The following is a 12,895-nucleotide window of genomic DNA, read 5'->3' as shown; positions in this document are numbered from 1 at the left end:
TTTGTCCTTCAACAAATCAGGTGACGTTTCACATAACACGTGACACAACCACGAGACTAGTAACCTTTGTTATGGTAATCCGCGAACTATCTCGTGGACTGTGATAGCGTTTTAGTAACCAAATAGTGTTTACTACAATGTTTAATTCCCGGAAGTGTTTATTGATCTGCTTTTGTGGTTTGTAACATATTTTCTTACATACACTTATTTCAATAAAGTTAGTCGCCTGAAAAGCTACAAAGCTGAGACCAACAAGGATTATGGGTAGTTGCATTTTACATGTTTTAACCGCTTTAATAACTGTTGATGGATTTTAGATCTTTTACCAGTTACAGTCTCACCTCTTCTGAGCATTCTCAAGCTGCAAATTGTATCAAAGGCTTTTCTTTTTTGATATTAAAAGTTTCCCATGATCCTCTGTGATCTCAGCTTTCTAGGTTTTTTGGTGACTAACTTTATTGAAATAAGTGTATCCAAAAATCTATATATATATATAGACCCCTTAAATCTATTTGAAGGATAAATCAATGGATTTTAATTCTCATGAGAGTTAATTTCTATTGCCCTTGTCCTCCGAATAGACCTTCTTGAGTTCCAAATTACTGCTGTGTTCCTTGATTACAGACTCATTTGCACAGAGTTAGCCTTGAATAGGTGTCTAAATATATTCACAAATACCAACGGTAAAGTAAAGAATGCACAACTTCAACAATAAACATTTTGAAGTTCCATACCCTGCGAGCAGAGTCTCCTTTTCACTCCTCTCGCCCGTAGAGACTCTGCTCGCAGGGTAGAAGTTTCATGGACCTTTACTGGAACGTGAATATTCTGCAGGAAACCGAGTCCAACCCTGAGCAACTGAGAACTAGAAACTGAAGTATTTAACTGCTCTGGGAATATAAAGGACATGAAATCTTAAATTCTAGATGCTGAAATTAGTGGCTTTTAAAAAGAAGTTTTATAAATTCCCCAGCGTTAAAAAACGTAAACTTACCCTTATACTTGAACACAGTTCATTTGAAATGACTGTAGCTGATTATAGCAGAAATATTTAAGATTCGAGGATTCATGAATATTAGCAATTTCGCTAGCTTGAAGAGTGTGATTGAAAATAAGTGATTTATGCACTATGCAATAGCAAAATCTTTTACTTTTTATCCTTAGTTTATAATGCTATGCCGAATTGAAGAACTCTGTGTACTAATCGAGTTTTAGGTGTGCTTTCAAATGCCGCAGGATGTTTTGATGCCCGAGTGATCGCGAATCGAGCAACATGACCAAGAAAAAATATAGGGCCGAAGTAGGTAACGTTCGTGTTTAAATTTTCGTATCTTGCAAGACAAGAATAGCCTGCGTCACATCCGGAATTTTCTTCGAAGGCTAGACAAGAATGGTGATAGAGTATGGCCCAATGTGGCCTCTTTCCCCCCGTGATCGAAGATTAGTGAAACTTTGAGATAAGAATGATTATCAATATGGCTATTGATGTTACCAGTGCACTGAAGATAAAGATGCCAAGGAGGCGTCTGCAAAAATCAACTCCTAAATTCCAATTCGATTATGGAACGAAGGCCAAAGGTTTGTTAGCAACCATTAAGTGTTACTCTCGTAAAAAAAACAAGGACAGATTTTTTCCATCCGTGGCGGAATGGCCATTTGGCTTGCGAATACCACATCCTTCCTCAGCGAAAGATGCTTTTTCCCTTCGCTACTCCAAACGTTACCGCTTTGCTCCTTAACTTTTGGACGATATGGTCATTTTCAAAAAGTTTCCCCAGGATTTTTAAATGCTCCTTACTCTTCCGATGATGGTCATCTTTGAAAGGTCCCAAGGATTTTCGTTGGACTGATTTTCTTATTGACGAGACTCCTCGTCCTTTGGATGTGGTGTTTGTTTGAATGCCCACCTGAGTTACCACCTCAGATTGTGAGGATGATCTTAGTTCGGCAATTGACTTTCATGTTATCCAATTAACTATAATCAAGAAAAAATCTTCTCTTGCTCTTATATACAATATAGTAAGACACGGCAGCCATGTTGGTTGATATAACAAAACAGACTAATGATAAATCTAAGGAAAATTCAACCAAAATGGCTTCTATCAAAACAAATACAAAATCCATGAAAAATAAACGAGAAATCATAATCGAAACAGGACAAACTTACAGAAATTCGAGTGAAAACATATTTCCAGGTCGACCATTTTGTTTTTAGTCCAAGAAAAGACTGGAGAAGAGGCTGTTTAGCACAGGAAGCCCGCGAAAACGAATCCTAAATTTTCTAGTTCGAAGTTTAAGAAAACAAAGTTATATTGCATCCAGTACATTTGATAAGTTAAAAATACGAATTCGCGTCCGACCGCCATTAACATATAGTGAGCCTGAAGCTTGCCAATTTTAAGTTCTATAGGAAATCGTACGATCTCGAGTACAATTCGGAATTTATAGGTACGAGTGATGTTTTGAAAGTTTTTATAATTGGAAGAGCTTATAGGCGAGTCCAATTTGAGAACTTTCAAAACAACACGAGTATCTATAAATTCCGAGAAGATATTGTGCGATTTTTTGTTTATGATACACTCAACAAAATTCAGTAGCAACTTAATAGGGACTCTATACAGAGTACAATTTGAGATTTAATTGTATTCCTCTTGTCCAATCAGAAATGAGTAATTTTGTTGAGTGTATTATAAAATGCCTTATGATGATCTTTTTGCTCATATTTTATCTTTACTTCTATACGATATGAAAAAAAGAAATAATATAAAATTAGGGAGCAGTTAAACTAAACAAAGGAAGGAGATTGGTGCAAAATTGTCGTTGGGTCGGTTTAATAGGGTACCAGTAGAGAATTGCTAATCTTCAGGTGGGGTAAAGTAGGCACGTAAATTTATGCAAGCAGTGTGGGAACAAAGACTTGACAGCTGAATTGGTAATAGATCAGAAAAACGTTTGTTTGAACATGTAAGCATGCTCGCCAATCTGCAACAACCTCACTCCTCTCTGCTCCTCTAAATTAATAAGTTGCCTTCTATTCGATCACTGCGAAGTATCAACATCTTTCCCCTAAAGGCCAGCTCCTATATATCTATAAAACAAAGGCTTTAGCTTTCTTGTATTAGATTGTGGTCATATTTAGCTTGTGATTTCGTAAAATGCATGCCAAAAACAGACAATGCAATAGGCCAGCAAAATGTAACGTGAATCGTTTTGTTCTGGCACAGGGTAAAAAAGATCAATAACTTTCTACGTCTGTCAAATTAAACAAATCTACCGAAAATTAATGAATCCTCCTCCCTTTACCATTTCTCGGGTAATGTCCCTGATTAATTGTTCAAGGGTTTGCAAAGGAATATGAAGGAGGAAGAGGTACGGAGGACCACAGGGGATACTATACAGCAAATTAGACGAGTTGCTGCATGTTAGACGAATTGCTGCAAATAAGAAACGAGTTGTTGCATGTTAGACGAGTTGCTGCAAATAAGAAATAAGCACCTCGTATAACATGCTGCAACTCGTCTAACATGCTGCATGTCCCTATATGGGCCACTACAAGGAGGGGATAAGATCGAGTTGATACTTCGCATTTCTTGATAAGATTCTGATCACCCGACAAATGACGTCTTTTGCATCACGCTCTGTTTCCATATGAATTCCAAGTGGTCAGTTTTGTCTGAAACAGAAAAATTACGAAAAAATATCAAAATTATTGTCAATCAGTTCACATTTAAAATAGAGTTTTTTGAAATTCTCTTTACTGAACATGCATAGCAGGTTGTGTTTACCTAACGTTACCAAAATAAATAAAGACACCCATATGAGATTTCACACACAACCGAGAGAAAAATGTCCAAAAATTACAGCGCGAGGAGATTTGCTTTTAGTAGAGGCAAATGACCGCGGATGGTTATTCGTAATAATACTTGGCCCTTATAAAGATTTTTTGGCTTTCATATTCTCCAAATCAAAATCAAAAAGTCTCCAGATGACTTCGTGAACAAACACCAAATAATTTGAACGTTAATTGATAATCAAGAAGTATTTATTTTTAGGTATTTATCCTTACCGATATCAGGAATGAATGAAATCAGCGCACGGAGATCTGCCAGATATCTCCTATACTGTATGGTGCTGGTGTTAAATAATTATCGTCACAAAGGTTTCTGTATCCAATACCATCATCGTTATATCTACTGGTGCCATAAAAGTATCTTGGAGGTAAATCCATTGCAAAAGGCATCAAACCAGGGCGCTTTGGTCCTTCGTGATTTTGGAAACCCCATTGGTCGACCCAGCTAACAGGTTGAGTATCAGGAGGAGCTCTCGCGGTTCCCCATTTATTACAATTCTGGCTCAGAATAGATGTATCCTCAGGCAGTCTATCAAATGAACCACAAGCTCTGGGGAAAGATGACGGTGATGCCGGGCCGGTAAAGTAACTCACTACAGCTTGTCCAGCGGTGTCGTTCTTGGTCATGATACTCACTACTCTACCCACGGATTTCTTGTGACAATAGAAATGAATCTGTTGGAATCCCATCTTGTTCTTGATATCCAGCATTGCTTGCACTTTAGGTGCAACCCATTCGCTGTTCAGGTCGTAAGTGGCAATGACATTCATGTCCGCATAATCGTTTTTTTCGATAATTGCGCTTGTCGTTTGTAAGATATTCCTCTTTACGATTGTCCAGCCTCCTGTGTTAACAAGGTGATGATATTCTTTTAATAATAATGGGTGCTTATATAGTGCATTTCAAATATCTCAATGCGCTTCACATTCATAACCAGTGGAGGACCGTTTACGGGCTGCGTATTAATTTTTTATCAAAAACCATGCAATTTCCTATCTTGGCTTCTTTACTCATTCAGTATCTGGATCCCCTTTGACCTCATGTCTCATTCAGTATCTGGACCCCCTTTGACCTCATGTCTCATTCAGTATCTGGACCCCCTTTGACCTCATGTTCCATTCAATCAGTATCTGGACCCCCTTAGACCTCATGTCTCATTCAGTATCTGGACCCCCTTTGACCTCATGTCTCATTCATCCAGTATCTGGACCCCCTTTGACCTCATGTTTCATTCATTCAGTATCTGGACCCCCTTAGACCTCATGTTCCATTCATTCAGTATCTGGATCCCCTTTGATCTCATGTTCCATTCATTCAGTATCTGGACCCCCTTTGATCTCATGTTCCATTCATTCAGTATCAGGACCCCCTTAGACCTCATGTTCCATTCATTCAGTATCAGGACCCCCTTTGACCTCATGTCTCATTCATCCAGTATCTGGACCCCCTTTGACCTCATGTTTCATTCATTCAGTATCTGGACCCCCTTTGACCTCATGTCTCATTCATCCAGTATCTGGACCCCCTTTGACCTCATGTTTCATTCATTCAGTACCTGATGGACCCCCTTAAAAAAAGGATATTGACCTACCTCTATCAGTTGTCATGTCACAGTAAGCTTGCATTGGGGTTCCTGTGTTAGCCGGGTCTATCCAGTACACGCCTGTGCCAATGGAACTACCTTTATTCAATATCTCCAAACAGGATTTGGCAGGATTGTTTTGCGCTAAACCAAAGGCCGGTTCTAGTAAAGGAGTTACAGGAAAATGGTTGAGTTTTTTTGAATTAAATGACAATGTATGTAAAATGCAATAACTGACTTGCATTTTCTTGTTGTGGTGAGTATAGTTGATGTTAAGTTGCTGTGGTGTGTCGTGACATGATGTAGTAACATCTTACAGTTTTTTAGTGTGTTGATGCGATGTTAGGTAACGTTTGGTGCCGTGATGTGAGGTTAGGGATGGACCATCAGATAATTGATGGGGGGAAGGGGAGGGGGGGTTGCAGGAATTTTGGTTGCATAATATCTATTTTTTTGGCACAAACCTTGCACGTTATTTGCGTACAGTTAGATATTTTTCTTCTAGTAGAAGAGGTTGCACGATATTTTTTTGGAGGTTTAAGTGCTTGCTCGATATTTTTTTGGGGGATTTACGATCTGATGTGACATCATATAATAATAATAATAATAATATAATATAATTTATTTATATAGCGCTCATCTCCAAAATTGTCCAAGGCGCTTCACAAAAAATTACAATAGAATATTTACAATAGTTACAAAATGCTTACCTATTGATTATGAATAAAATGTAAATATTTAAAAGATAAAACTAATTAATAATTGCAATATATAAAACAAATCTAAGTCACGTAGTCTTTAAATATACTCCTTATTATTAAGAAAAAGAGAAAATAAATGTGTCTTAAGTCTATTTTTAAAACTAGCAACTGTTGAACTTAAACGAATCTCTAAGGGAAGCCTATTCCACAGTCTTGGAGCAGAAAAGGAGAAGGATCTGAAACCATAAGTATTAAGCCTAGCTTTAGGCTCAACGAGGAGTTTATTAGAGACAGAGCGTAGAGAATAACTGGAGGAGCGATAGGTCAAAAGATCAGACAAATATGAAGGAGCAAGGCCATTCAAGGCCTTGTAAGTTAACAGCAGCAGCTTAGGAATGACTCGGTAGTGAACAGGTAACCAGTGAAGATCAACCAGCACAGGAGTGATATGATCGAATTTCTTAGTGAAGGTGACAATACGAGCTGCAGAGTTCTGTATTCTTTGCAACCTCTCAACAAGATATTTAGGTAATCCATACAAGAGAGCATTGCAATAGTCAAGTTTAGAAGAAATAAAAGCATGAATAACTGTCTGAGCAGAATCAACGGTTAAATATTTACGAATAGCAGACAGATTCCTTAGGTGGAAGTAGGAGGATTTACAGATATTGCTAACTTGGAGTTCACCAGTCATACGGTCATCAAAAACCACTCCAAGATTAACAGCTGATAAACAAGGGACAATTATGTTCCCGCAGACTTGAATCTCAGTCAACAAAGGACAGTCTTGAAACCTAGAGTGGATACACATCAGCTCCGTTTTATCGTGGTTTAACTTCAGTCCATTAACAAGCATCCATTCAGAAATATCAGATAGACACTCTTCTAAAGATTGCCTAGATTGAGCAAACTGATCATTGCCTTTAAAAGATAAATAAAGCTGAGAATCATCGGCGTAAAAATGATAACTGAGATTATGTCGCTTAAGAATATCTGCCAGTGGAGATGTGTAAAGCAAGTAAAGAACCGGGCCTAGTACAGAGCCTTGCGGTACCCCAACATCAAGATTGCAAAGGGAAGATGAACATTCATTAATACCTACAAATTGCTTCCTATTAGACAGGTAGGATCTAAACCAGCTTAAAACAACATCACCAATACCAAACCGATTAGCAAGTCTATCCAGTAAAGTATCATGAACGACAGTATCAAAAGCAGCTGACATATCAAGAAAAATAAGGATGACACAGTTACCAGCATCAATAGATTGAAGGATGTCGTTATGAATTAGGACCAAAGCTGTCTCAGTACTATGCATGGCTTTGTAAGCCGACTGAAGTGGATCGTGCAGATTATATTTAGTTAAATAATCATTCAACTGATGAGCAACAGCCTTTTCAATTAGTTTAGAGATAAATGGTAGATTAGAAACAGGTCGAAAATTAGAAAAAACTTCAAAGTCAGCATTCGGTTTTTTAAGAATAGGTGTCAGTTTAGCAATCTTGAGAGAATCAGGAAATACGCCCTGGGAGAGAGATAGATTAATAATATTTATAAACACTGGAATTAAAAGATCAAGACATTCCATAAGAAGAGAAGCAGGAATAGGATCTAGGCTACATGACTTAGCTGTGGACCCAACTAAATGTGAAACCTCGTCATAGCCTAGAGTGTCGAAATTTTGAAAAACAGAAGAACAATTAACAGGATCTGGTTGGAGTCGATGCTGAACAGGAAGAATTTTAAAAATGTCCTGTCTGATGCGCTCAATCTTATTAGAAAAGAACTGGATGAAAGAATTTGCCAGACAGGTGTCGTCAGAACTAGGAGGATACTGTAAGCTTTGTTTAGGCTGGAGTAGCCCGGACACAATCTTAAAAAGAGCACGTTGGTCATTTCCATTATCGGCGATAACACTACTGAAAAACTGCTGTTTAGAAGAAAACAGCATCTTGTTAACAACAGCGCATTGCCTAGAAAATAGTACTTTGTCTGAAGCAAGTCCTGTCGCTCTCCAACGACGTTCATACCTTCGCCTCAACTTTTTCTGAGAGTCAATTTCATGGTTGTACCAGGGCGCTTTTTTAGCTCGGATAGTAATGGCCTTACGCTTAAGCGGAGCATGAGAATCAATCGCAGAGGAAAGTGCATCATGATAATGAGATACCAGCTTAGACAGATCAGAATTGTCAACATGAGCAAAAGCACCACTAATTTCGCACCTAAATGATTCAAGACAGATAGATTTCAAACTACGAAAAGAAATAACTTTTGTTTTGTTAAGAGGCTTGACAAGATCTAAGTGACAAAGAACAGGACAATGGTCAGAAATGATTATATCGGACATGTGAATGTCAGATAGTAAAGAATCATCAGAGCGAGTAATCATCAGATCAAGAGTATGACCACTATGGAAAGTAGAACAAAGAACATGCTGTTTAAGGTCGAAAGAGTCCAGAAGGTCCAGAAACCTCCTTGCTGAAGGATCATTGACATCATTAACATGGAAATTGAAGTCTCCCAGAAGGAGTATGGTTTCAGGAAAAATTACAACTTGCTCCAAAAAATCAGAAAATTCTTCAAGAAATGCCGAAACTGACAAGCCGTTAACTTGTGAAGGCGGTGGACGATAGATGACAAAAATCCTGACCTTAGTTAAATTAGTTAATAAAATTTCAAGGCATTCGAATGATGAAAATGAGTGACAAAGTTCCTTTTTAATTTGAAGATTGTCCCTATAAAGAAGGCCAACACCTCCACCACGCATATGAAGTGATGTGTTTAATATGGTTTGAAATTTTAAACATTTTGATCTGACATACATGACCAGGCGTAACGTTGCCTGATATGAGACTGTTATCTGTCTTGTGGTGCCTGCCTTCATGCCATTTGATGTGACCTAACGTGATGCCACGTTACGTGACGTTACGTGACGTGACGTCATATGTGTAATTTTTTTGAGACATTCGCATGTGACCAGACAAGAAGTGATATCATGTGAGGCATAATTTCTTGCGTTACATAGCGTGACGTGATATGATGTGTTGTGATGCCAGGTTTTATATGACGTTTCGTCATGTGATAACATGTGTTGTTACATATAATGCTATGTGAAATAAAATAACCTAGGTAACGTGACGTAATGTGATGTGAAGCAATCTGATATAACGTGACGCGATGTGTGCGTGACGTGACGTGACGTGACACTCTAACCTTCGTTTAACCGGTTTAATTCTCTGGAAATAAGAATTAAACCGGCTGAACGCAGGCTATGACATTCTCGATGGTTTTTTTTATTTTCTCGACCTACCTGGTGTTCTAAACGCAGTATTGGTCGTGTAGATGCTGTGCGGTCTCTTTTTATAATAATAATCCGGTATTGATTCATTTGTTTGTGTGTTCAGTTCACATGATTTCGTGACCAAATGAAAGTTGAGGCTCATACAACGTTGTTCTTTCTTGCATTCCATCATACAAGTAGGATAGTCTTGAGTGGTGAATGTTTTGTACTGTGAAACAACCAGAGCGTGACCAGTCTGTGAAGAGATTTTCGGCAGACAGTGCTGCTGAAGACTGATCTTTACTTCTATCACAATGATAGTGATAAGGAGGAAGAATCCAATAGCCTAGTGATTGAGAATATACTTTTAGACAAATATAGACTCGGATCAGAGTTTGTTTGTATGTTTATATTTTGCTTAAGGTTTTATACTATGAGACGTGCTCAACTGGTTTATTGTAATGTTTATTGTAATTTAGATTTTTTTACCCTTTCTTCAAAAAAATTACTTTTTACTGCTACGTTCTCCTCTCCTATCCTCTAATTCTTTCTTCTTTTAGCTTCTTGTTTTGTCCCCTGTCGTCTGTTCCGATCCGTTCCGTTCCGATTCGTCCCGTCCGTTTCGTTCTATCTGTTCCTTTTCGTTTGGTTGCGTTCCGTCCGTTCTATCCGTTCCGTCCGTTCCATCGTTCCATCCCTTCCGTTCCGTTCCAACCTTTCGGTTCTGTTCACTATCCTTTTCCCTTTTTCCTCCCTCAGAAATATTTTACTTTATAAAAATTTCTTTTTAATCGGTTTTAACACATCAGCGAATGATCTGATCACCTGTAATGTTTCATATTTTCCTCAATATTTAATTTTAGTATATTTTTACACAAGTGAATATAAATAAATCCGGCGCGCTCATTGGTCACAATTTGTATAAGAAATCGCACGATCTCGAGTACAATTTGGGAATTAATAGACATGAGTAATGTTTTGAAAGTTCTTACAATTGCACGAGCCTTTGGGTGACGCCGTTTATCTGTGTCTATTTGGCGGCCGATTTTCAGTCCATCGCGCGACTGAAATGCATAAAAAAGATTAGTTCTTACGGCTTCAAAATTTTATTTATATGTTTTAATTTTAAGTACAAAATGATAGAAAATAATTGTTTTGACATTGTTTTGGCCGTGTTGCCATAGCGACTTAATTCGGTACTCCTACGGAGTACAATTAACGCTATAATTGTACTCCTCTCGACCAATCAGAGTCAAGTAATTTTGTTGAGCGTACTATAAATGCTGATATATTCACACCTACAGGTGAGGAGAGCGCGCACGCTCACGACTGTTTGTCGATGTCGGTGCCGCTTCTAGAGATAAATGAAATTTTAAAGATAATCAAGAAAGGAAAAATTTCTCTTCAATATTTATTATATTCACTTGTGTTAAAAATAATAAAACAATTATTCCCCTAAGGCGAAGTGAATATCGGAGAATATTGTTAACTATTTTGTTAAGTTTTCAGTACACTCCTGGATAAAGTTTCGACACAAAGAAATAATTTTTTGTTCATTACAGTCATCAATAATTCTTTGCTTTACAACGATAAGTGTTATGAGAGAGAAAATTAATGTTTTTACAGACTAAGCTAGACATCAGTTTTCTAAGTACTATTTCTTATCGTATGAAAACAAGATAAAGAATGATCAATTAGTTATTAAAAATACCGATATAAGATTTCAGTAAGGCTACCATCACGCACAAGTTTAGATGATGGTATGCTTTGAATTTGCAAGTAAACTTCTTAGCTCCTCCCATTAGCATGTACACCTCTGGTTACACCCTAAACACGCTTTACCCCTTTGCTTAGTTATTTTACCACTATTCTTTTAAATCTTATGATATAATTATTCCTCGTAAACCTTTCTATACATTTACCATATATTCACATATTATCTTTAGTTTAAGCTATGTTTAGTTCTATGATTTTCACTCGTATTACTCTTAAATAAGATATCACACTTAGGAATTTACTATTTCCTTTAGCCAATCAAGACTCAGCGATAATATCATATTGATTGTAGAATGACACCTGTCATGAAGTTAGTATAAATAGAGCTCATGTAATTAGTTTAAGTCAGAAGAGAGAAGAAGAAGAACCGAAGAAGAGATAGTAGAATAAAGATCCCGTAGCTCGTACCGAGAGCGGTCGTCCCATAACATAAGAACCAAACGTTTTGTCTACGATATGATATTATACTTTTTTTTCTCCATTTCAGTGAAAAGCTAAAGCCTTATCTTGTTTCATTACTGCCGGGTTTTCGTTGTTCTGCAAACTCAAACATTTCAACGGCTTGGCGTAAAATTATTTTCTACTGCCGCCAGTCAGAACATAAAAGGTACCGACTGATTATTTTTGATTGGCGGCAGCGAAAAAAACAAATTTCAGCGTGGAGCTCCTGACTACCGAGTTTGCAGGAAAACTTTAAAGAGTTTATAATTATTAGTATGTCATTTCTCGATTGTTGTTCAAATGAAAAGCTTGAATGACTTTCAGATGTTCAAAACGTTTTTCAAGGGAAATTTTATTGCAATTTCCCCCCATATTTCAGCTGAGAGACGAAAGAAAGGAAAGGAAACAAAAGGATAGGTTCAGGTTAAATAGAAAAAAGAAGAGAAGAAAGTAATAAAGAAAAGCAATAACCGCGAAAGACAAAAAGGTAAGGTTAGGTTAGGTAAGGAAAAGAATAGAAAAAAGGAAAGGAATGAGAGAATTGAAAAACTGTCAAAGGAAAACAAAAGAAAACCGAGAAATTAGGATAAAAAAGTTTCTAAATCAAGTCAAGATTCGTCGGAATACGTGTGAACAGCCACTTCAGGAAACTTTTCTTTCTCAAGAATTTCAATGAAGCTTCTTAACGCGTTAAAAAAAAACGTTAAAACGTTCGTGAAATCTAGATAAGGTTAGTCAGCGAGACAACCTTACCGCGGATACAAACATCTCTGTACTGTTAACGAAAAATTGTAGTATTTTGAAATTGATATTGAAAAGAAAAAGGAATAAACTATACTCGATAGAAGTTCTGTATCACAATTACAGCATAATTAAGACAAACTTAACTAAAGTTTTTCAAAAACTTTTCTATGAACGTTGAAACAAAAATTGAGTATCTAAGTTTTACTTAGAACAAATGAAAAACTTTGAATATAACCTTAGCTAGTATGGTTTTTTTAAATAATTCTAGAAAACAAAAGCAAAAAGTATACAGATTATAAGAAGAATAAAATATTTCTATAAAAAGTAATATTTTTATTTGTATATCCCTCGTAATAAATAATATACATATTGTGGAAGAAAATTTGTTATATTACTTACATTGTTGACGGAGATTTTAAATTCCATCGTATGGTGCTTCTGTATTTCAAGCTCAAAGTATGAACTGAGGCTGCTTTATCAGGACAGTTTTTACCCGCTAAAAGATTTTACTGTACTAAAC

At 36.9% G+C, this 12,895-nt stretch overlaps 1 protein-coding gene across 1 annotated transcript; it reads right to left on the bottom strand.

The window, feature by feature from the left end:
- Window positions 1-140: 140 nt before the first annotated feature.
- On the bottom strand, window positions 141-12,895 carry LOC116294179 (uncharacterized). Its single transcript, XM_031701728.2, has 5 exons — window positions 12,775-12,895; window positions 9,445-9,760; window positions 5,443-5,595; window positions 4,067-4,695; window positions 141-3,673 (listed from the first exon to the last, which is right to left on the bottom strand). The coding sequence occupies exons 1-4, from the start codon at window positions 12,799-12,801 to the stop codon at window positions 4,088-4,090; spliced, it is 1,104 nt and encodes a 367-aa protein (XP_031557588.1). The 5' UTR covers window positions 12,802-12,895; the 3' UTR covers window positions 141-3,673; window positions 4,067-4,087.

Source organism: Actinia tenebrosa, unplaced genomic scaffold (assembly GCF_029948245.1).
Source record: "Actinia tenebrosa isolate PJP-AT-01 unplaced genomic scaffold, QUT_ActTen_1.0 PGA_scaffold10__47_contigs__length_13832649, whole genome shotgun sequence".
Taxonomy (NCBI): domain Eukaryota; kingdom Metazoa; phylum Cnidaria; class Anthozoa; order Actiniaria; family Actiniidae; genus Actinia; species Actinia tenebrosa.
Note: the sequence above shows the minus strand (reverse complement) of the source record. Positions and strands in the feature narration are given on the sequence as shown.

Coding starts and splice junctions, on each gene's coding strand:
- LOC116294179 (XM_031701728.2), bottom strand. CDS start 12,801: ATGGAATTTAAAATCTCCGTCAACAAT. Junction 9,761..12,774: donor TTAAAATCTCCGTCAACAAT/GTAAGTAATATA, acceptor CTCAATCACTAG/GCTATTGGATTCTTCCTCCT. Junction 4,696..5,442: donor TGACATGACAACTGATAGAG/GTAGGTCAATAT, acceptor TTGTTAACACAG/GAGGCTGGACAATCGTAAAG.